Genomic DNA, 23,795 nt, shown 5'->3' on the forward strand with positions numbered 1-23,795 from the left:
ACGGTTGCGTGGTTCAAGCTCTGTCGCAGCTCGTGGAGGGTCGGCACAAGATGACAACCGGGTGGATTGTCTCGCGAACACAGTCCTTGTCGTCGTCGACCCAACCCACAAAATTATAAATTAAAAAAAATAATAATAAAAATATCCGTCCCTCCGTCGCTGTCCGTGCTTGCGTGGTCGTGAGGCGGGGTAGCTTGAAAAATCTCTTGTCGGAAATAAATCGTGGTGTCTTTCAGGTGCTTCACAACAGACGAGGAGGGGGCGGGGTGGGGGATTAATGTCTGTTTTTCCTATTATTATTCAAACTTAGCACAAAAAAAAATAAAACAACAAATCACATTCACAAGCCACTTATTGGCACCGTGTACCTGAGTGAGAATATTATAGAACCGAAAACAGGAAGAAAAAGTTTTTTTTTCTCTCTTTTAAAAAGTGTTTCTTGAGAAAAAAAAAAAAGGTCCGCCATCTTTAAAGTGTCATCTGTTTCGGCCCGTGACAGGTCCGCTGTTTTGCGCCTTTTTTTTTTTGTGTGTGTACAAATTGTTTGATAGGTCGCTTCAAGCCCCGCCCCTCCCTCTTTCACGTCAGAGCGACGTTCCTATTGGATGCTTCTCGGGAAGTGTCGGGGGGGGGGGCCTGGCTGGCTGGCTGGCTTTGTCTTCCTCCCAGATTTTGTAACAGTCAACGTGAGTGACAGTCCGTCACTTCAGCTGATTGGTCGGACGCTGGTATCGGGAGTTTAGCGGGAGGGGCTCTGCGAAGAGTCCGCGGGGGGGAGGGGTGGGGGGCGGGGACGGTGGTGATAAGGGGTGGAAAGGTCGATCGCACGGTGTCGCTCCTATTGTGCGATGTGATTCTCGTTGTCGCTGGCGTAGTCGGCTTCCTCGTCCTCGTAGTCGAAGTCGTCGTAGACGTCGCCGTTACTGTCGTCCAGCCGTAGCTCCTCCTCCTTGATGCGGGGCTCGTCGCCTTTCAGGCCGCTCAGGTGGGACGAGGAGTGGTGGTGGTGGTGGTGGTGGTGGTGGTTGGCGTTGGGCTCGGGGCTGCTCGACATGCTCGAGTGCTCCGAGGGCATCTGGGGCGACGGCATGCCCGCCATGGAGAGGGCGCCCGGGTAGACCACGCCCGCCGACGATAGCGGCAGCTGACTCTGCTGCCTGGAAACGGAAAAGCCATCCAGTAAACGATCGTCTCCCCGCGCAATTTGATTTTGTCAACTCACCCCACACTGAAGTACTGCCTCATTTCCTGTCGCCGGGAGCGCATGATGGCTTTGTACTCGCCGATGCGCAGCTTCTTGCCGTCCACCAGGCACGTGCGCTTGGGCCGCGGCTTGTACTTGTAGTCGGGGTACTTCTCCAGATGCTGCTTGCTGAGGCGCGCCTGCTCCTCGTAGTACGGCTGCTTCTCCAAGTTGGTCATGGCTTTCCAGCGCGAGCCTTGGAAAGACGAATGTGGTGGTAAATGCCGAGCTCCACGAATAATGAATAGATGTAAAATCATAAAATAACAGTAAAAAAAATCATATTATAAATTAATAATAATGATCAAATAATAAAAATAATAAAACAAAGTAATACTCTGAAATACAGCGTAGTATTATGGTCTGTAAATTTCTAATACCCTTGATGCCAAATTACCCAGCGCAATTAACCAAGCAGGACAAATCGTTAGCCGCTAATGATGACTCATTATGACCAGAACAAAATGAGGGAGGGACGACCAGATGATAAAGATGTGACCAACAGGCTTAAATCGAGCCCTCCGCTCGGGGGAAGCGGGATTAATGAGGGGGCGACAGGTAAGGCCTGTTCCCGTGGATCGGAACCAAGCCTGTGCCTGTTCCCCCCAAAGCGCAGGCTCATATCTGGTCTGAATTTGCTCTCGACTACTGTATGTTTAATGGCTAAAAGCTGTCAGCACTTGGCCGTTCTCATCTGTTCTGCGATCTGTTAGCAATTGAGGCCGAGAGAGATACAGAGCGAGCGAGGGAGAGCCAAAGAGAGAGAGAGGAGGCTTATTAAAACCAGATTTGCCTCCGTTATAAAACGCTTAGGAGCTCTTTAAAATGTCAGGGCCGATCCCGGCGGTCCGGGGGAAATGTCAGGCGGCGGCGCGTTGCTTGTTTAATGCATAATGAATTATATCATCATTTGTCAGAGGCGCGTTCTCGTTTACACGACACCGCCGTTTGGAAAGAAATCACTGCAAGTGTCTCCTTGGCGGGATAAAGACAGATTATTATTTTTTTTTTTTGCAAAGATGATACTTTCTCTGACCAGTTTTGAACTGAGAGAGCAGAAGCTGGCTCATAAAAAAAGGGCTTTGACGCCAAATAGGCAATTACAAATCTTTGTGTTACAGATTTCCCGTCTTCCGCAATAATGACTTTAACCGATCGTATTTCTAACACACGTGCTTACCGAGGATCTTGCTGATGTTGGAGTTGTGCATGTCAGGGAAAGCTTGCAGAATCTTCCTGCGCTCATCCTTGGCCCACACCATGAAGGCGTTCATTGGCCGTTTGATATGCGGCTCGCTGCTGCCGCGACCTCGGGCCTCGCGGAATATCCGAGAATCGGACACGCTCGGGGAACCTAAAAGAATTGAGAGAACATGAGGTTTTTTTTAATTCTTTGGAAATTTCGCAGAGTTGCTTACCGTCGGAGTCGCCGCTCATGGTGAAGTCCAGCATGGTGTGGCTGAACTTGTCCTCGGCCTGCTGCTTCAGTTGTTGACTCAAACTCTCCAAGGCCGCTTTGTCCTGACCACACAAGAACCCCGGCAGGCAATCAAAACACAAAAGTCCACCAAACTTCCACATCAGGAAAGCGAGCGACCTTGCAATCACGCTAATTGTCCAAAAAGCATCGCCGCCGGTTTTCAACGCTTCGCTTTAAACGACTGTTTTGGATTCGATGCCACCTGCGCCAGCCGAGCGGCGGCGGCTCTCGGAGGGTCGACGCATTAGCGGGAGAGGGAGGCCACGCCGCGCGGCCCCCCCGAGTATTTATTACGACCAATAAAAGCCTGATTTACTGCGCATTTACATGCTTAATGTACGCTGGAACTTCACACACGTTTTTTTTTTTTTTACAGTTTAATTAGAGCAGGAAGCAACCTAGTCTTCTAAAACAACCTCCCCGAAAAAATAAAAAAATTCTCCATTTGTGACCTGAACAAGCCGGCGTGCTAATCACATGCATTTCCTCTCTCTTTAGCTGAAAACACTTTAATTGTCGCCGATCATTTTCACTTAAATAGAAACGAGAGCCGTTTATCTCTCTGGAGTTATCTGCTGAGAGATTTGGAAGAATTATCTGCGTGTCAAACAAGTGATCAGACATGATTGCCGGACAGAAAGAAAAAAAAAAAGACATAATGTCTTCCAAACGCTCTGATATTAAGATTCTTTTTTTTTTTTTTTTTTTACTAGAGGGGATGAAGAGGGAGACAGAGTGGATGGCAGCCTAGTCTGACATTAAGCCCCAGTGCCGTACACCAGAAAAGTGGATTGAGCGGCTGACACGGGCGCCGAGACACAAAGTAGCGACAAAACTAATCCCTCCCGGAGTGTCAGAGACGACTCTGTTGTCGCCGGGCCGGGCGAAAAATGGAGGGAGGGGGTGAGCCGGAGTTAACAGCTTTGAATTCAGCCATGTAAAAATAAAACGTGCTAAAGTCGCCTATCTATGCTAGTGACCTAGAGTGACAGACCCTCACTGTCCTGCAAAAACCAAAGGTTCTTTCACTAGATGGCGGCGTTTGTTTACCTTGTCGGCGCGCCCGTTGTTGAGTCCGAGGCTGCTGACGGCCGCCACTTTAGCGTCGAGCACTTGCTGCTCCCGCTTGAGTTGCTCTTTCATTTGCCGGGCCTCGGCGAACGCCTTGGTCACGGCCTCGTGGTCGTTCAGGTAGGCTCCCGAAGACAGAGACGACAGCAAGTCTGCTGGTACGGGAAAAAAAAAAACAGCCACTATTATTTCTTTCATTTTTTTTTTAAATTTGCGTTTTTAATGAAGTGAACGTAATTCATATTTGGCGCGGTGTGTTTATGTTTAGAGGAGGCGGGAGTTTTTCAGCCAGAATAAATCTCCCCTTTAGCCACAAGGTAAAGACATTAGCATACATTTGAGGAGGAGGGGAAGTGATTCACAATACGCCCCAAGATGGCGTGCTTTCAAACCGCCTCCGTCCATACCTGCCTTCAGATTACGCATGTACAAATGTGCATTCAGCAAAAAACAATTAGAGTGCCTCGTGGTCCAGAGGCGCAACCAGGTAACCCTACGGAGAACCCCATCGCTAACAAAGCGCCGCCGCTGGCTTTTGCCGCCTTTATCTACGCTAAGCCGCCCCCGCTAATGCCATCTCAGGCCAGATTACCGGATTCACATTGGTAATGACAGCGCCGTGAACTCTTTTTACAAGTCGGCTGAATCTAGCGGGCCTAAAGAAGAAGGTGATGGAATTGGGTCTCAGTCAATTTTAATCTTAAAAAAAAAAAAAAAAGCCTCTCCATGTCAATGTGTGTGTTCCGATGACAGTGATGCCAAATGTGTGTGACCCACATAAAAGGGGGCGGGGCTCCATTTTACCACGCATATCCCCCCCCCCCCTCTCTAAATCTCTCCCGACAGGAGAAAAGCTATTCGAACCACAAAAAGGCTCGCGACAGGACAGGGAAACTTTCGTGACAGCGACAAACACACCAAAAAAAAAAGTGTTTGAAATTGAAGGCGGTGACAGGCCTTCAATTTGACTTGAGATGAGAAAATGGATAGACGGAGAAGAGAGAGTGACGTGCCTCGAGGTCTGTTAGGCCCCAAAAAAAAAAATAGCGGCTGGGAAGATTTTTAAGAAAATACTCATTATAAGAGTGACACAATCCAGAAAAATGCCCACAAAGATGGCCGATGCCCATGAAATGCAATAATTATTTGCGCCAATAATATTCTTCTGAACTCATCCTAAACATGTCAAATGCGACCCGCGGCCGCATCAAAACGAGCCACATCTTTTCCAATTTGTCGGGCCCGCCAATCCCCCCAACAAGAACCCTAATACACTCATGACCATCTAACAGATGGACAAAAGCGTCCGATCACACACAAACTTTAAACACTGTAATCCATTTTTCCCGAACAAAAAACATCTGGGAGCGCAAATCCGCTAATCTGATATTAAATCCTCAGATTTGTTGAAAAACAGTGAGATTAGCCAAGAAGTCAGATGCGGAGTGGGGGGGGAGTGATTGAGTTTGAGCATTTGAGTTGTGTGCTGTCATTGTGTCATTAACGCTGAGTGTTTGCGCTGTCCTGGCTCATGTAAGAGGCTTGTCTAATCTCATTGCTGATACCTCCTGTCTGTCATACGTGCCTCGCTTTATTATTCCCCCCCTGCTTCAAAGAAGAAAAAAAAATGGAAGGGTGTTAATCCCCCTTCCATCTTTCCGCCCTCCCCCCCCCCCATCGCCACCTCGTGTCTCTCTGTCTCTTTCAGTCACTAATAAACACATAACAATGCAGTGGGCCCCCAAGGCAAATAGTGACACGGACGAGGGGAGGGAGAGGGGGCGAGCAACAACACAAACACATTAATTATAGCCTGTTACATATGTGAAGTATTTGAACTATCAGTGCGGCGTGAAAAATGGATTAAGCGCACAAAACGGTGATTCATTGATGTCGTATTTCACGTACGCGTGTGAGGGTGCATATGGTCGGGGATGATTACGCCGCCGACAATGGCGCCACTTGCAAGGAAGAGTGCTATTTTGGTCATGTGGGCCAACAGCACATCCAGGAATGTTGCATTGAAAAAAAGAAAAAAAAAAAAGTCAAAAAAAAATTGGCTGCGTGGCTCCAGCGAGACAATTCGAATGTGCGTCATGGCAGCGTCGAGAGAGGGAAAAAAAATCTCATTTATACATATTAAAAAATATATATCTATATATATATACATACAGTATATCTTCATTTATGTTGACCAACCTATTGAGCTGACTCTGGCCGGGGGTCCTCCGATGCTGGAGGGGGCGACACTGTGCTTCATGGAGCCGGCGGGGCCCAGCTTGGCGGCAGCGGCAGCAGCAGCGGGGACCTGTGGGGAAGTTGGGGGGGAGTTGGGTGACTTGCTCTCGGATGCCTTAGGCTTGGCCGACAGGTTCAGTGGCTGTGCACCCTCACTGTCCTGCAAAAACCAAAACAGCACAGTGTGGCCTGCTGTGACTAGAAATTTGGGTGCGGGAGACGGACCTTCTCTCCAAATCAGAAAATGGAGCCCATGCACAGCGATCTAAGGCAAGCTTTGCTGGACAGTTGATTCGGTGCATGCCACTGCCCAAACGCGAGGGGGACGAACGGAACATTCCGGTGCGAATCACGGACATTCACATGCAAAGACAAGCAAGTCCAGTTGCAGTCAAGCCGCCCTTCCGCGTACATGCCGCATGCAGGCAAGGCCTTGGACAACATGCACAATGATGCTCTCCCTTCACCTTTGACCTCTTTCAACAAGCCCACTAATATCTGCGAGACCAACAATGGGCTCGTTCTTCAAATCGACGGCCGTGACCACGGATCGACCTCCTTCAAGCGTCATCTCGGTATGTCTATATTTTAAGCGCAACTCGTTCATCAAAATGAATGGCCTGCAAAAATCATGACCCCCCCGGGACGGTTTTTGACACCTAACTACTCCCACATGCTTTAACCGATTCACCCCATTCCAACTTTTACATGTTCCAAAAATTCACGGCATGTTTGCTACCATTTTTTTTGTTCATAACATTTACCGTTTTTGCGTAATTAGCAAATTTGTGCCTTAAAATCCCCCATTCATTCTTAATGGCACATTCAACACGAGCCATTTTCCCGGGTGGGTTCGAATCTCACTTGGCCGTTATTTTTTATTTATTCATTTCATTTTAACACATCATTTTAATAATTTATTTCATTCAATTTACCATTTTATCATTTAATCATTTTATTTCTCATGATTTAGCATCATTCCACCGCTTCAATAGTAAGTCACTGTTTAGCTCAGTAAGTAAAGAATGGCACATTCAACACGAGCCATTTTCCGGAGTTGGTTCGAATCTCACTTGGCCGTTATTTTTTATTTATTCATTTAATTTTAACACATCATTTTAATAATTTATTTTATTCAACATCATCATCATAATTAATTTACCATTTTTATTTCATTTAATCATTTTATTTCTCATCATTTAGCATCATTCCACCGCCGCAATAGTAAGTCACTCTTTAGCTCAGTAGGTAGAGCATCAGACTTCCGCCCTCAATGTCGTGAGTTCGTGTCCCGTAATAACAATAGTGGATAGTGTCTTTGCCTTCACACGCAATTTCTCCAGAAATTGCAAATTCTAGGTTCATTTTGTTTCCCTTGTCAATGTTTTGGCATGTACTTCATGAAGGCGGAAGTACATGCCAAAACATGTCAGGTAATATAACCTAAAATTAAATTGTTTGTGATAAAAGAACCCAAAAAAGTGTTATCACCTTGTTGCCATGGCAACGTCCCCCCCCCCCCCCCCCAGGTGTTGACCCAATCCAGTCGGGGTGGGAGCTTCACGTGAGGTCACGGATGTAGTCAGATCATTCCGTATCATTAAAACGCCGCTACGAGAAGTTCAAATATTTCATCTTCAAATGAATTTCATTCTCCTGGAATCGAGACATTCCGTTATTTTCTCCTGCAGTAATTAGTCTAATTGCTGCTTATAGGCCAAGTCGTACAATACGACGGATTCAAGTTCTGTACTGTATCTGGTCGGGTGGGGGTGTGAGTGTGGGGGGGGTATCCACTCATTAAGACCGACTTTCTCTGATTGGCACTCCTTAAGCCTTATGAGCCCCTCACAACTCAATTAAGCCCGTCCAATTAAGCCCCCCCCCCGTGCTACGTGCTTGCATATGAGCGCCACTTTGGCTGCGTGTGTGCTCAGGCCTAACCGGATTGTCCTTCATTAGGTGCGTCAAGGGGGGGGGGGGGGGTGTTCACTAAATTACCCCCCCACCCCAAAGATTTCTTCACTGAGACAATGGGCGAAGAAGGAGGACAGGATCTTCTCAATCCTGACCCATATTATGGTGGGCTTTGGCTAGGGAAGGCGTTTGAATATTTATTACAAATAGATAATTCCACTCGTACAGCGGATGGGGGAATTTCCTCCCTGAGCCAAGGCAAATCCCACGGTGGGAAGGTGGCCAACCTGCATTATGCCACTGTGGAGGAATTAGTTGAGACAGTCAAGCTGAGAGGCTTGGACCCACTTGTTGTGTACGCGCGAGAGCGACACATTGTTCAACAAGCTCGAAATCTTCTGTCTGTGTGTGTGTGTGAGACCTCCCAAAAGCTTCTCAAAGGCTTGGAATGTGGAATTAATACAATTGCTTTTGTGTCTCTCTTGGCTGATGAAACGGGTGCGAGATTCCAGACCGAAAAGGAAGCTGCGGTTTACGATTACCACCCTAATGCATTTCGCTCGTCCGCCTTGCCTAAACTGGATGTGAGTTTTAGCGTCATATCTAATTGTATTACAATGTATTCGCGTGCTCTTGAGATTTTATAGCAATTTGCACAAAAAGCTTGAAATTGTGTGTAGAGCCGTAAAAACGTTCTTTGACTGCCCATTAGTCGTATTAAGAAGATTTGCCACGTGTAACTGGGCGGCGCTGTAACTCATTTGGGGGGGGCTTTGCCCATGAATAGACCCCCCCCATGATGCCGGCACTGCAATGAGTTTTCTTTTAAAACAAAAAATTAAATGTACATTTTTTTGCCGGCAAACTTTTCAAGATCATCTAATCTAGAAAATTAATCATGATAATATTAATAATGATAATAATTAAAAATGAATCAAATCTCAAAACTCAAAAAAATAAGTCAACAAATAAATATAATTCTTGACGAAAATTACCACGTTGACCCGTGTAAATATAAATCAAAAATTGCTTCTATTTCCCAACAAATAGTCAGAACAACGATAAAAAAAAAAAATGAAATAGTTCTCCAAAATCTTGAATTGGGTCGAATGTGTTGTAGCCACTTTCTTGTGCTCTATATGGCGCATACACTGTCCACCCAAAGAGGCACTCTTGCGTATAAGGAGGTTGCACTGATTTGTGCTTGTGTCTTCTTCAACACCTGTGTGTGTGTGTGTGTGTGTGTGTGTGTGTGTGTGTGTGTGTGTGTGTGTGTGTGTGTGTGTGTGTGTGTGTGTGCACGCCCCAGTGTCTCACCCGAGGGTAAAGCACTTAAGTGATGTGTGCCTGAGTCCAAACAGCTGTGAGCAAAGGCAGGCAGCGGGTCTCTAAATGACTCCAGACCTGAGACAGAACCCACGGGGGGAAAGGCACCTCTGAAATATACATGTCACTCACCCAAAGAGTGAGCAAGCGAGCAAGAGAGAGAGGAAAAGGCGGTAAAAGAGCAGATGATAGAAAGGGATGAGCACAGCGGTCACTTGGACATTTGGGCTCCGCGGGGCCCGCCGGGGTCCAGGCGCATGTCAGATAGGTTATTACGGATTTTCCGCCACAGGGCTGCAGCACTTTGGGGTCAGCCCAAGTCCATATATATGCTAATAGCGCCGTGCCGTCAGGATGTGACCCTGCTTGTTCTCATGAGAATTTTCAAGTGTTTTTTTTTTTTTAGCTGCATTCAATACTGAAGGGAAATCGGGAATATCCCACTTGGAGCTTACGGGGCTTGACCTCAAAGCACACGAAGAAAAAAGAAATCACTATAGCTGACAACCATCCTAAGTTGTGATTTGAAGGTACACTTGAGAGTTCTGCAATCCAAACAGCCTATAGATTCCACGAAATGAAGTATTTTTAATAATCTACACTGGTGTCTCAATTTATAAACAACCAAATTGACATTTTTCAATACAAGCTGTCATTCCATCTCTATTTTTAATCTTGGGAAAAGAAGAAAAATGAGCACATATGGTGGCAGCCAACAGAAAAATAAATGTTTCACTTTAACTAAGCATAATGCTAATACACAATGCAAAACGCCATAGACGGGCTAACAATATTAGCATCAATGCTGCGGTAGTTAGAATTATTATTAATTAAGCAAACCACATTGGAATACTTTGAGGCATATATTCTTCATCCTCATATATCGTTTTTGAGACACCAAATAGTATCCATAAAATAATTGTTCATAACATCCGTTGACTTAATAGAACGTTCTCATCGTAGAGTGGTCCTTGGGTTTTCCTTCTAAAATCATATAAGGACACTTTGGCCCTCTTTGTCGGAGAGAGTGTGTGTCTGTGTGTGTGTTTGTGTGTTTGTACGCACGGGCCCCACATATTCATTGAATTGCACTCGGATTCCCGCCGCCGCCATCGGCCGGCCAGCTGAGAAAATGGCGTAAAGAGCAAAACGTCCACGCTGCGTCGCGCTCTGCTGACGTGCTGAGGTTTTATCAGCAAAACTTGATGATTTGAGAAGTCAAGAATAGAAAAGAGCAGGGGACCATGCGCACGACACATCAGGACAAACATTGACAGTGTGTGTGTGGAAACGCAAGAAGACGCCGACTTTTTTTTCTCGTAATTTACAGCAATCTTGTCCAGGTTGAGCACGGCCAAGGATGCAACTCGGCCAATTTTCACTGAACCGAGTCAAGAGCCAAAAAAAAGAACTAATTGAATTTTGGGGCTGTTCCATTTACCCAAAAATACATTTCGTTTTCTCTCGTAAAATTTTAAAAAATAATTACAGCTGGAATTTAACACCCCCAAAAAAAATTTGATTGCACCTAGCGGCTTTTCCCGCGTTTACCACACAAGCGCACTTTGATTTTTTTTTTTATTACCTTGGTCTTGTTTGGCTGCGGGGAGCTACGGCTCTTGTCGCTATGCGCGTGTGCGTTGGTGGGCGGGGAGTGCGTGCCCAGGTTGGCTTGGGACGCCAGGCCGTGCTGCTTGGCCCCTGGGGAGACCTGCATGGCCGCCAGCTGAGCCGCGTACAACTGCTGCAGTGTCAGGAGAAAGAGAAAAAAAAAAAGAGGGGGAAGGGGGAGGTGGGGGGGGGCAACAACATGAATAAATGAATACCGGAGCGCGGACAAAAAAGAAGACGAGGTCGGCTAAAAAGCTCAAGAAGAGGAGGCCATTAGTGGCCAGGCTTGTTTGTGCGACAGAAAAGGGACGCAACTACTTTTTTCTTTGCCCCCCCTTGGGAGGGACGCTAACAGCCTCTCTGACAGGCCCCGAGATGTCCCCTCCAGGTGCACGGCGGGATATCGAGGTCACGCCGGGCGTGTTGCTCAAGGTGACCCCCCCCCCCCCCCCCCAAAAATAACTTTAAACTGCTGGCAAACAACTTTTTTTTCTTCTTCTTTTGTTTTCATTTTGGTGAATTAAACAAAAAAAACAGCTTGCCACCATTATCTATGTATTGTAATTAAATGGAATTATTATGCGTTTTCACGATTTATGAGACAAGTCGGAAGGGTCTTCAAAATTGCGCAAGACTCTTTCAAGTGACTTAATAGAAATTTTCCGAGGCGCCTTGTCGATGAATTGACGCTTTTTTTGCAGGAATGAACGGATGTGTGTTTTTAAAAAGATTGTTATTATTTATTTCGGATTTTGTTCTCTGAGAGGCAACCCTGCGGCTTTTTGTTCTTCTCCTATTTTATTTATTTTGTTAATATATATATTTTCTGGTCTATAGTTTAACTTGAGTCCTTCTGTTGGGCTTTGGCGGCCGGCCACCGGCGTCAAACAAAGGCTTCTTTATGCAAATGGCCGCCTTTGCTATTCTCCTCCTTCTCATCCTCCGACAGCCGCCGTAACTCGCCATCCGCCGTCTCCATCCAGACATTTTGTCTCTCGTTTAGACAAATAAGACGAGTGGGTCCATCGAGCCGGTGCGCATAAAGGCAAAACAGTTTGAGGGAAAGTCACATTTCAACGGCGGATTTAATCTGCTGCCTGTCACTGACAATATTTGCTGGGAGCTCCACAGTAAAAAAAAACAAAAAAACGCAGGTGTCGGAACTTACGGCAGGCCGGCTCGCTGAGAACAGATCAGCCTCAGCTTCAATGAAGTACTCTGTGTGGCTCGCCTCTCCACCCCCTCCCCTACCCATCGCCCTCCCACCGGCCGCACTCCCCCTAGCGAGCGCACCACGGGCGCAATATGTGTGTGTGTGTCCTGCCATATTCGGACCAGTGCTTCAAAGGCCGCTTTATTTGCGGATTGAATTGAGTTCCATTACAAGGCCAGCTCCCGTCACTCAAAGCTTGCTCAATGGGCCGGCGCACAATCACATACACACACACAGACACACACATTTATGCGCTACAGAGGGCACTGCCGAGTACGCCCAGAGCGTCGCCACAACGGCGTGCATGTCAACAAACAGGAATTGACAGCGCAAAGCCTCCTGGGTGGACTGGAGGAGCACAAGCGCGGTGACACACACACGCGGTGAATCAACAAATGAGAGTGGGGGAAATGCAATCATAGTTGTTGGATGAGAAGAAGGAATTTGAAATGTCACTCCTCAGACACGCTTGTATGTGTGTGCGTGGTGCGTTTGAATTGTGACAACCATCTCCTCACTTTTTTTTTTTGCATCTAATCCCCTATGAAACATATGTGTGAGTCTCTGGCCGTGAGCTGTGGTAGACAGCAGATGTTCAATATGTGTCCGAAAAACCAAGCCACTATGTTGAATTTAGAGGAGGAGCTTCAATCAGTTCGGCCAAAGCTCCGTCTAAAAAAGTGTTGTCATCTCAATGGGTGGCCATTTTTTTGTGTATGCGTGTGAGATGCTCCTCGGTTAATAATCTGCGGCTTTAGTCAGATTACCAGCTCCCCCTGCTCGCTCTTTGTCGTCAAGAGTCCGGCGGGCGCTTGAGTGAGGCGGCTATTGTTTGCGCCGACACTGAGGACCATTGTGCCCAAAAACTTCGAATAGATTCCTCTCTGTCTGTCTTTCGGTCCGTCTGTCCCGCTTCCTGTCCGTCTGACCGCTAATGTGGGCTCGTCGCGCGTGAGGGACAGAAATAGAAAGAAACCACCAAAAAGAGAAAATTCTTGATACCATGTGATAATATTGGATGACGTCTCCTATCGCCCCGCCCCCTTCCCCCTCATCCGCCGGCCTGTCTGTTGTCCGCCTGTCGTCCATTCCTCCGGTGTACAACGCGGTAATCCAGGACAATATGTTCCAACATCTGCCTCTCCATATGATGCCTGACCCACGCCATTGACCCTCTTTAAGCCACGCACAAGCACACACACAATTCACCTCTCGCTCCTCACTAAACGACTCCATTTTTTCCCGTGAACACACACACACACACACTCCTAAGTGCATTTGTATCTGCCGGTCTCGCTTGTCCTTCTCGGCCCATTTGTGTGGATAATATCAATAATATCAAGGGTCAATAAAGGGAGGCAGATTAATACAGTCTAATGCACAATGTCACACTCGCCCCCTCCCACCCCAGATTAAGATGCTAAATGCCAACCTTGTCCACTTGGTTGCCTCGCAAAAAAAAACGACGTTAAGCTGCCATTGAGTGTGAGAACAACTCGCAGAAAGAGCCTTAAATCGTTAGGAGATTAATCATTTTTTCTTTTTTTTCTCCGAACAGCAAAGCACTTAAAGGACACTTTCTTGGTATTATTATTATTATTATCTTAGCTTTCAATGGATTCGCTTGAAAAAAATCCGAGCAAGGGGTCACTTCTGCATTTTGATCAACAAGATTCGATATTAGTCGGCCTTTTACGTATTTTCCCGGAATTTCAAATTTTCAAAACCGAGCTTTATTGTAAATGTCGGATGTAGATGTATTTATAAAACGGGTGCGGAAAAATGTATTGCGTCGCTATAGCAACCTAAAGACCAAGACCTCCTTATCAAGTGAGATGATCCTCTCATATTTAGACTTGGTGAGCCTGGCCAAATCTCTGACAAAGCCTTAATCTCAATGTGAGTGTAGATGGATGGAAGATGTTTTTTGTTTTTTTTTCGAGACAAAGCCGAGATTTTAAGTGACGGAGGAACATATGGGCTGCTAGATTGTAACAGTGATCTGAGGACAGTATCAACACACACACACACACACACACACACACACACACACACACACACACACACACACACACATATACACACTCGGGTGAGCCCTAATGAAATCTGCGCTGGCGCTGAGAAACGTTTGGGCTGATAGAATTTCACACAGCTTTTCTATTTTTCCCCGTCGTGCCTCACATATGGGCCCGGCGGCGTGTTTGGGCTAACAGGTGCGCGGGTATCGTACGATAGCACCGCTTGACCTTAAGGGGCCGCGATGTCTCACGGGATAATTCTTGCGGCGGGGTTAAACTGTGTACCTGAAGCTGAAGCGGGCCCAAGCCCGGTGTGGCGGCAGCTGCCGCCGCCATTGTTGTGGGGATGAGCTGCAGAGGGTATGGGTCACCTATCCAAAAAAAAAAAAAAAAGATCATATCAGTCATGCAGTCGATCCGGGTTTGACAGTATAAAATTCAGATATATTTATTATTATATTTATTTCTTTATTTCAATTATTGTTTTAATCTTTTTTTTTTTTGCTTTACAGGAGCGATAGCCTCTCTGAAGCTCAACTTTAAAGGTAAGCTTGCATCAAATCTTACTCCCCCAAATTTTTAAAAGCCGACCTTGAATCGCCTCAATTCCCGTTTCCCCGCCCACAAACTTTCTCTTCAACTTTCCCGTAAGCAAAAAAAAAAACGCAAAGCCACCACGGGGGTTTCACCGGTAGCTGTTAAGTCTGTATTTTTCGCTTGCCCTCGAAACCCCGCCCCTCCCATTCTGTGCAGCTGTTAAAGCTGCCCTTTGTGTGCACGGCCCTTAATGAAAAGCCTGATTGTGTGTCTTCCTCCCTTAATACCGTCTGACAAAGAACGGCGAGGTGAGGGGGATTCTGATAAAGCGGGCGGCGCTCTTGTCATTAAGAGCCGCCGCCGCTGCCGCCGATTGTGCCACTTTCCTTCCTTTTTTTTTTTTTCTTGATTTTCTTTTCAAAACTCTTCTATCATCTTCTGCACTCACTGGACACTCCATTAGGTACACCTACACCAACCAGCACTGATTCATACAGAGTAAAAACAAAACAACACATATTCATCGGCTGTGATGTTCCTAATTTTGTGACCATCCTACATCTTGTCAGAGCTGATAAATGAGGAAAAAGCGTGCAGGTGCAGATAGCTGGAATTCGTTGAAGGGGGGTGATTGTCATGCAAATGAAATTTAAATGTGTTAAATGAAGTCCCTTTAAATCCTTTCTCATCGCCACCTTTGAATGTTTTTTTCGGAATTGAAAGAGTACAGTCAACTTTCCTGACGTAGTTTCCCATATCTCTGCGATTCTAAGCCGCAATTTCTTTTTTTGCGTTTCGTATATCGCAAATGCATCGACTGTCTTGTGCGTGTGTGGGCTGCGTTGGAAGCCCGTTTTGGCTGCGGCCCGTGTTAATGTGAGAAGAACCTGGGGCAGGTCACATTACGCCCCCCCTCATCCTCCTCCCCACCCTCTACTTTCCTCACCCCCCATGGAGCATTTTATTCCCAGCATCTCCTGGCAAGTGTCTCTTTTTCGCTCTCCCTCTTTATCGTGGTAAACAACACATTGCCACACAGCCGGAGCGTGATCGCCAAAAAAAAAAAAAAAAAGTCATGTTGCTTTTATAAATCGAAAAATAGAAGACAAACGGTCGGAGACAAGAGTGAGGGAGATGAACATAATTCGAAAGTTTTTATTCTCAATGCTACTCACTGCAGCCTGGTTTGTAGTTGAAGCCGGGGGGCATGAGGAAGCCCTGCTGGGCCGCCGCCGCCGCCAGGGTCCTCTGGTCCGGGGGAAAGACGGGAATCATCAGCGGCGGGAGTTGGCCCTGGACCTGCTGAGGATGCAGGGAGGGGCGGGGAAAAGGAGGCGGAGGGGCGGGTACAAAAGACGTACAAACTGGTTGAAATGGTAGAATTGGTTTTTTTGAATGATCAAAATTCACATTGGCATGTGATGCATTCAGGCTCTTATGGACTATTTGACATATGGAACACACACACACACGCACTCAGCAGCTGGCCTTTCCCTTTTTTCGGATTTGAAAGATGATGTTCTTCCATTGAACGCACACTCGCAAGTATCGGCGGCGCTCTTCGGCACGCGGCCATACGACTTCACAAGGTTTCCGTCGAATTTTAAAAGAAGAAGAAGAAGAAAAACTCCGATCGGGCGTCTTTGGCAGAGTAACCAAGAGAGAGCGAAGGAGAAGAGACGGACGGGGGAGTCAGAAAAAGAGAGAGAAGTAGGAGACAGATGGTTGCACAAAGCAGCTCGCTGCCAAAAACAACGCACAAAGGCTCGTGTGTGCGTGTCCGTCCGTGTGTGTGTGTGTGATGGACGGACGTACAGTTTTTGAGATGGGAGAAAGGTGACAGAGGGACGATAAAAAAAAAAAAAAAAGACACAAGCTGCTTCTATGGAGAGAATAGTGATTTTGTGCACCAAAAATGGAATCTAATCGTTCCCGTCATCAAAAATGATTTTTCCTTTGATGAGTAAACGGCGGCCATTTTTACTTCGAGGTGATTAGACCTTTGACTCGGTCCCCCACTTCTCCTCCATCACCGCAGTGTGTGCTTTGACACCGGTGACAGCCCTGAATAGGATAATGGGCAGGTAATCGCCTTCTGATGTGAAAAATGGATGTGAAATGCCGGCGCAATCCTCAAAACGCAGCCGTGGTATTATTCAGTCGCATTTGAGCGATACGGCCACCTGAAGTGATTGTCGAGTCGTAAAACACTTGTGTATTTGTGTGTGTCTTCCTCCCCTTCCCGTGTGTCGGCATGCCAGTAACACTGTAATCAAACTATCCCAGCTCAGGGGAATAGTGCTCTCTTCCAGCGGCTCCTGTTTACAACCCCCCGTCGTCGTTAAAAAAAATAATAATAATTACACCACCATTTTTTGGGTTAAGCATAAACCAGGCGATCAGAAAGCGAGAGGCATTCCAGCGCGGCGCCCGGACAGGCCCCCCGCGGGGACGAATCACAGGCAGAACAGTTCCGCTTTGCCTTTCAGGCCTAATTGGACATATGCTGGAGTGGAGCTGGCTTGAGATACTGTAATGCGCCATAGGGAGGAGGAGATAGGAGACTTCTTCATCACCAGTGAAAATATCCCGTAAGATCCTTAATAGCATTCTCGGATTCTCGTCGCTGTCCTCTGAACACGCGTTTAAAAAAAAAAAGAAAAAAAAGGCAGGCATGAATTACTCACTGGTGCACAATAGATGGGATTCTCCACAATGGAAGAGAAAGATCAAGCATGAGAGAGGAGAGAATAATTCCCAACCCATATGTTGCTGTAATAATAGTCGACTTAACAGCTGCCGGGCTGCTCGGTGGCACAAAGTCACGTGGGTCAACAATCACCCGATGGCTTAAGTATGTGGGACTACTTCCAAATTTCCACTTGTCCCACCCCAAACTCACAATTTTAAAACACAAAAGGGTGCAATTTATTGAGCCCTTGATGGAATAATCGATTGATTAAAAGGAGTGCCCCAAGGCTCCCCTTTAGATACCCTTCTATTTAGAACGGGTTCATTAGATCAGTACATCATTAAGACAAAATGAATCATCCTAATCAGGAGTGCTGGCCAATTCTTATTTAGGAGTTACGGAACAAAACGGATTCTCCCCTGAAAGCGAGAGAGTTTGACGGAAAGGAAAAGAGCCACTTGTGTGCGAAAGCGAGGCCGCGTCTATCAGACAATCTCCACATCTTGGCATATAAAGGAAAAAAAAGGCACATCTGAAAACAGCAGGCACTTTGGGGAATAGCACTCTCCTCAGCTTCACTTTCACATCAGTCCCAAAGTGAACATGAAAACCTTACAGACAAAAACATCACACCGGCGTTTCTGAGCGCCATTGAGAATGAGGAGCTTTTAATCTTGCCAACCCCTCCTCCGCATCCAAAAGCCATCAAACAAACAGAAAAGTCGTCTGAAAGAAATACAAATGGACAAATGAGAGCCCGTCAGGAGAAAGCTTCAGCCTCTAATCAGTGCTAAATGTTTGCAAAAGGATTTTGGAAAGAAAGTGAGAAGTTTCACAGGGCCAACGAGGACAGGAGGAATCGTCCTGGCGAGAGAAAGTTCTCAGCGGCGGAGAGAGTGAACAGAATGAATAAGAGAGGGAGAAGAAGGCGGCGCGCCGCCGCACGGCGTGGCGTGGGGAGTAAGCGTCGAGAATAATTGGCAGCCGACGGAGACTGCGTTCACCACGCGCCAGGCGGCACAGCTTGAACTTAAAGCGCCGTCGCGGCATAATGAAGATGTGGACGCTAATTAACATATGGGGTGCGAAACAGGTTGGTTGGCACGCGGCGTGCCCCACCCTCCCCCCCTCAAAAAACTCCAAGGTAAAGTTATTATTGGGGAGTAATTAGCTCTGTGAAGTTAATGCGCTGAACAATAGCTGCCAGCGCCGCGCAATATGGCCCGCATCTGAGCTCGCGAAAAAAAAAAAATTGCCTCCGCTAAAGTGCCAGTCCCTCAGCTAAAATCTGTTAGCGGCCATATGCTTCGGCAATTAATGCGAGACCTGGATGACCTTTTGCTGAACAGGGGAGAGAACCAATAATTAATTTGAAGCGTCTCATAGGGCTCCATTTTGTGTACGGACGATGCTAACTCCTTGCTAACGCGGGACAATTCCGAGTCCCTAAATTCCACCGGTCGTTGTTTAATAGGGGAAGATTAAACAATTATCCGGGCGATTGGGTCAGCCGTCTCGTGTTCCGGTGCTTGCGCTATGTGTGAAAATGAATGAAAGTCTTTTTCCGAGCTGGCGGGTGCATCGGGTCGGTCGAGCGATTGAGTTAGCAACGCAGGTTAGCCTTAATGGACAGCTTGTTAGCCGCTGTCGCCGGCGCGTCTGGCCTCTCTTAAACCAGTCAAAGCATCAGGTGGCTTTACTCATTTTACCGTTTTTTTTTTTTTTTCCTCGCCCTTCCGCCCCCTATTACGCTCTGTCGTCTGAAGCGGCGAGCGAGTGCACGCTTGATGAGATGAAAGACGAGGTAGACGGGAGGGAAGTTGAGACGCTCTAAACCGTCCGTTTTGCTCCGTTGACTTTCTGATTCATTAGCCGCCTGCGACTTCCGCGCCGCCTCATCCTTGTGTTTCAATACACCGTCGGCTTCTATTCTTTCACGCTTTGGACATAAACCCCCAGACGCTCCGCAGGTGAGGCCCCTTTCATCCCCCCCCCCCTGCCTCGCTTCCCGGCACGGCGGCCACCGGGGGGAGCCTCGGAGACAAGTCGCCTAATTAGAACGAGAGAAGACGAGAGGGAGAACATGCTCACCCTTTCGAACTTAACAAGGAGGTCCCTGGCGGGGGTCGCGGGGAAAAAAAAAAGCACGTGTCCCCATGCGCACACATGGTTTTGGCCTGAGAAGAATATAGCGTCTTAGAATGCACAAAGGAAGGATCAGTTTACCCCCGCCGGAGCTTAGAGGATAAATCTTGATTTTTGTTTAAGATTAGCGTAATGAGGGGCCGAGGGTATGGTTATGGTTACACGCATGTCTAGTCGGATTTTTAGAATCTATATTTTGGTTACCCTCAAGCCTATACCTCGACTTATGACCGCCCCAAAATGGGAGGTCTGAAATGGAAACGCTGACCTCGAAATGACGCTCTTTGGTCCTGGAATACCGCGATGCAGTCTAATAATTGAATATCGTATTGTATCTTGAGGGACTGCGATTAATTAACCTCCACTGTACTCGTATGTCTGACAGCGTTTGTCTAATGGCTCATTGGCGATGCTAATTCCAGGTAAAAATCAATTACTCCAAACCACAAACGACTTCAGAACGATGAATAGTTCAATTCCGGAGCTATGAAAAAAAAAAAACACAAGAAAAACGTCCTCCTTTCACGAAGATGTGTCCCATCCTCTTGTCGTTTCTCACCAGCTTGATCATTCGTTTCATTTCATCACCTCTTCCGAGTGGATGCTTGAAAGCATTCTTCGTGGACCTTCGAGCCGGGGGGCGGTGGGTGGTACGGGCTACACATGCGCGCTACAAACGGAGAGAGACACAAGAAGGGGACAGCTGAACTTGGCCTCGTTAGGGGCGATCACAAGGGGCTTATCGTACACATGGTGAACCTGGTGCCCTCGTTCTGGCAACCCCATTGTATTGTGCGGACAATCGCGTCATGAATGATTAAACGCCGTGTTTTCTCCGACTCTTTGATCGCCCCCCCTATTTGATTGCGGCGCATCGTTTTGGAGATACGTACTTCATCGCCCCTCTCGGATGCCTACAGCTGCCCCCCCCCACCTCCCCCTTTGCGCCATGTGAGAGTCTATTGTTGGAGAGGGGGGGGATTGCACGGAGAGACGCTTGTTTGGGAAAAGGTTGCAAAGTCATGGGAACGGCGCGCTTTGTCTCGGCGGGGTCGTGAGGGAGTGAATCATGAGCGGACGTGTTTATAGCTCCGCACACACAGCTGCGGCAAATGCACACGCCGAGGCGCGCACAATCCGAAACGTCTTTAGTAACAACGCAATTGCCAGATACAAAAAAAGATGGTTGGGGAAAAAGGGAGGGCGGGGGTTCTAATTGAACTCACACAAAGCAAATAAACACAAGGCCCCTTATCACGCTAACTTTGTATGACTAACTCACGGGGGGGTTAAAACAGGATGTGTGTGTGCTCCGTCTTGGACGGGGTGTCTCGGTTGATACAAAGCGGGTCTTTCTCAGCTCAAAATTCAGTGTCCTCTGCCTTTAGAAAGGCCCGGGCTATTAGTTCCGAGCCACCTGGACCAACATAGAGGCTCCACTGTCGCACCCCCCAAAAAAAAAAAAAAAAAGGACAATACTTCCATTTTTTAAAGTCGCTTTAGCTCAGTCCCGCTTGGATTTGTGCAAGACATCTGCCCCGCCAATATATCGAGAGATTTGGAATAATACCGAGTGAAGAAAAAACAATAAGTGATGATGATGATGAATACGATTACTTACCGATTGGTACCATAAAAAAAAGCTGAGTCATCGCTCCAATTTGGCTAGTCGCTGAGCTAAACCACAAAATGACCTTCCACGCACGCATTTGTGCTGACTCACACGTTATGAAACATACATAAAGCGCCATCCACACACACACTGTACCCGCGGATCACCAACACACGGCCTCACCTGGATTTGTTGCTGCAGGAGGTTGATTTTGTGCTGCTGCTGCAGGAGCTGCTGCTGTTGCCGGGCAATCTGAGGGGACAAAAATGGGACATTATTCGAATATACTCAACACAGGTCTCCGAGGCCCCCGGCTTGCACGACAGAGGCGATGAAATATTAAAAAAAAAAAACAAGCTCATCTGGTCTCAGCTCGCAGCCAAAGGGTCAGCTCTGTCGCGTTGACACACTTAGTGACACAAGTCCTTCTGCCAATATTGTTGTGTTGAGACACACACTATAAACTGTCACGGATGTTGTCGAAAGAAATTGGAGCAGGAACATCTCGACTTACTATCAAATATTAGAATGGGTGTTTCCCCAGCTATTGTTGTGGAGCGATGGCGTACCTGGTCCTGCTGCTGCTTGGCCAGCTCCATCTGCTGCCTCTGTTTCTCCATCTGCGAGGCGGCCAGCTTCTTCTGCTCCTCGTGGGCCGCCAGGAGCTGCTCCCTCAGGCTGCTCAGCTGGCCGATCATGCCCATGAGTTGGCGCTCTTTCTCCGCCAGGCTGTCCGGTGTACCTAGATAAGGTGCGAAAAATAAGGAGGAAGGGTTGATTTTGGTCCACTCCGAGAAATTGAGTCGGCTTCATTCGAGCTCGGCATGAAAAAAAACGTTTGTGGCGTGTACAAATAAAACGCACGGATGTCTTCTATCCCGAGGCCAGAGATGATTGTGGGAGTCGGGTCAGAAAGGGCAAGGAACAACAAAGTAGTGCAAAGCAGCGGCTTGTTGCTTCGTCTAATATACGACCGCTTTGGGCCTTTGGGGTCCCTTGGACGGAAGGTGTGTTGTAAAACCAGATGTTGACTCGTTTTTTTTCTTCCTTCTGGACGATTACTGCTGAGCACATCCATCATTGTCTTTATTGCGTGATTTCCATTTAGAAGTGGAAACATTTGTCAGCAGGTTACGCAAACTAAAAATCGGCTCTAGTCAAAGAAAAAAAAAATCGTCATTTCTGACTAAGAACAATAGCGACTGAACTTTTTGCACGTGTGTGTGCGCGTTTGTCAGCGAAAGAAAGAAAGTGTGTCTGCTCTGTGTTTACCCTGCAGTCAACCCGCCTTCTGCTCACATTTAGCATGGCCTGACCTTTAACCCCTCAGATCCTGACATACCAGCTCCATTACACACAGACACACACAATCGCACACATACACGACCAGGTTTCCAAACACACCGCCGCACGAGGCCTAAATCATTCAACAGGATGTCGTTAAAGGAGAAGCACAATCAGCGCGGGGGTCCTCACCACGTCTGCTTGTGAAGGTTTACGTGTGTGACCGCGACTACAATCGTCCATTGTTTCTCAGCCGCTACCTTAAAGAGAGCCGCATTCCTGCACCAGTCAAACCAGATGACGGCCGGAGAAAATAGATGGGGAGGGGACCTCTCGAAGGGGTGGGGACGTAAAGAAGAAAGACGGGTAGAATAGAGGTGAAGACAATGTGCTACACGGATCCTGACCCAGCCTTTGACCGCGACGGGAAGGTGAGAGTCGTTCATTTGTCCTCTCGGTTGGTAGTCGCAAGACCCCCCCCCCCCTCTCGACATCCAGCCACCCCTTTGCTCAGTCTATCCATTGGCCAACAATGAACAATAAAGGCAACTGTCGGCAGCGCTGGCTGCTGGAAAAATAAACAGGCCGCTGTCCGAACGCACAGAACCACCTTTGTAAAGCCACAGAGAGAGAGACGTGTGTGTGTCGCCCAAGCTGACCAAGACAAGAAAGGGTCCAGTGTTAAAAAACGTTGGCCTGTTCAAGTAGAAGGGAGGGTTGAAGTGAGAGCGGATAACTTAAAGGGTACCGGGGTGGGGGTGGGGGGTCGTAAAGGTGAAACGATGGATCAAAGGAGGCTTTCTTGTCACGGGAGGGGGGTCACACACATGCACACACTTCCACGCACATCCCCGAACGCAAACACGCTTAAAATCAACAACAAAAAGTGCGTGAAGATGAAGCTGCTTCTTTCTTCCCTTCGTCAGATGCGAAGCTTTAATCAGTAGACCGGAGCAGACGGAGAAACAAAGCGCCCCCCCACCCCCCCGTATCCCGTCTTTTCTAGAACTCCCCCGACTCCTCACATCGGCTTGTTTCTTCAGCTGCCGCGCGGAAGAATCGATCATCGGATTCGCCCCAATTATCGAACCCGAGTTTGCCCCAAACACTCGACGTCATTTCGTAACAATGCGATGCATGTCGCGGTGGCCCCGATCACGCCGTCCCACCCACCAGGAAGAAAAGAGGCCGAGACGGAAGCAAAAAAAGGTCTGGAAGATGATTAGCGAGTATTTTCACATTAAGCAAACAACCCAGTTAGTGTAAATAAGTAAATTACGGTCATTAGCTTGATTCAAACAACATGGCGGAGCGTAACTTTGTTTTACAATGGACAAATCCTGATTTGCTTGGTTAGCCACAAAAAACTTTGTTAGGGTTTACCAAATGAAGTGTCCAATCAGGGTCT

The 23,795-nt window shown here is 47.4% G+C and overlaps 1 protein-coding gene and 1 long non-coding RNA gene across 3 annotated transcripts in view; one reads left to right on the plus strand and one right to left on the minus strand.

The window, feature by feature from the left end:
* Positions 1–23,795, plus strand: part of LOC147040301 (uncharacterized) — a 98,503-nt gene that overhangs the window by 22,912 nt on the left and 51,796 nt on the right. Inside the window, exon 4 of the long non-coding RNA XR_015063100.1 lies at positions 14,630–14,662. This is a non-coding gene — a long non-coding RNA (uncharacterized LOC147040301). The remainder of the gene's footprint in view (positions 1–14,629; positions 14,663–23,795) is intronic.
* The window catches only part of sox5 (SRY-box transcription factor 5), a 47,672-nt gene that overhangs the window by 1,649 nt on the left and 22,228 nt on the right, over positions 1–23,795 (minus strand). Inside the window, exons 5-15 of one of the 2 annotated variants that reach the window (XM_085902119.1) lie at positions 21,673–21,845; positions 21,287–21,355; positions 15,830–15,956; positions 14,403–14,488; positions 10,861–11,019; positions 5,994–6,102; positions 3,774–3,946; positions 2,662–2,764; positions 2,424–2,597; positions 1,223–1,439; positions 1–1,157 (exon numbers count right to left, since the gene is read on the minus strand). The exon at positions 1–1,157 is cut by the window's left edge and continues 1,649 nt beyond it. In XM_085902119.1, the coding sequence (XP_085758245.1) occupies positions 839–1,157; positions 1,223–1,439; positions 2,424–2,597; positions 2,662–2,764; positions 3,774–3,946; positions 5,994–6,102; positions 10,861–11,019; positions 14,403–14,488; positions 15,830–15,956; positions 21,287–21,355; positions 21,673–21,845 (1,709 nt within the window). In that variant the 3' untranslated portion in view covers positions 1–838. Of the gene's footprint in view, positions 1,158–1,222; positions 1,440–2,423; positions 2,598–2,661; positions 2,765–3,773; positions 3,947–5,993; positions 6,193–10,860; positions 11,020–14,402; positions 14,489–15,829; positions 15,957–21,286; positions 21,356–21,672; positions 21,846–23,795 lie in introns of both variants that reach the window. The other variant, XM_085902118.1, reaches the window with a different exon arrangement.

This window comes from Syngnathus leptorhynchus, chromosome 21 (genome assembly GCF_054491065.1).
Source record: "Syngnathus leptorhynchus isolate UIUO chromosome 21, UIUO_Slep, whole genome shotgun sequence".
In the NCBI taxonomy this organism is placed as follows: Eukaryota; Metazoa; Chordata; class Actinopteri; order Syngnathiformes; family Syngnathidae; genus Syngnathus; species Syngnathus leptorhynchus.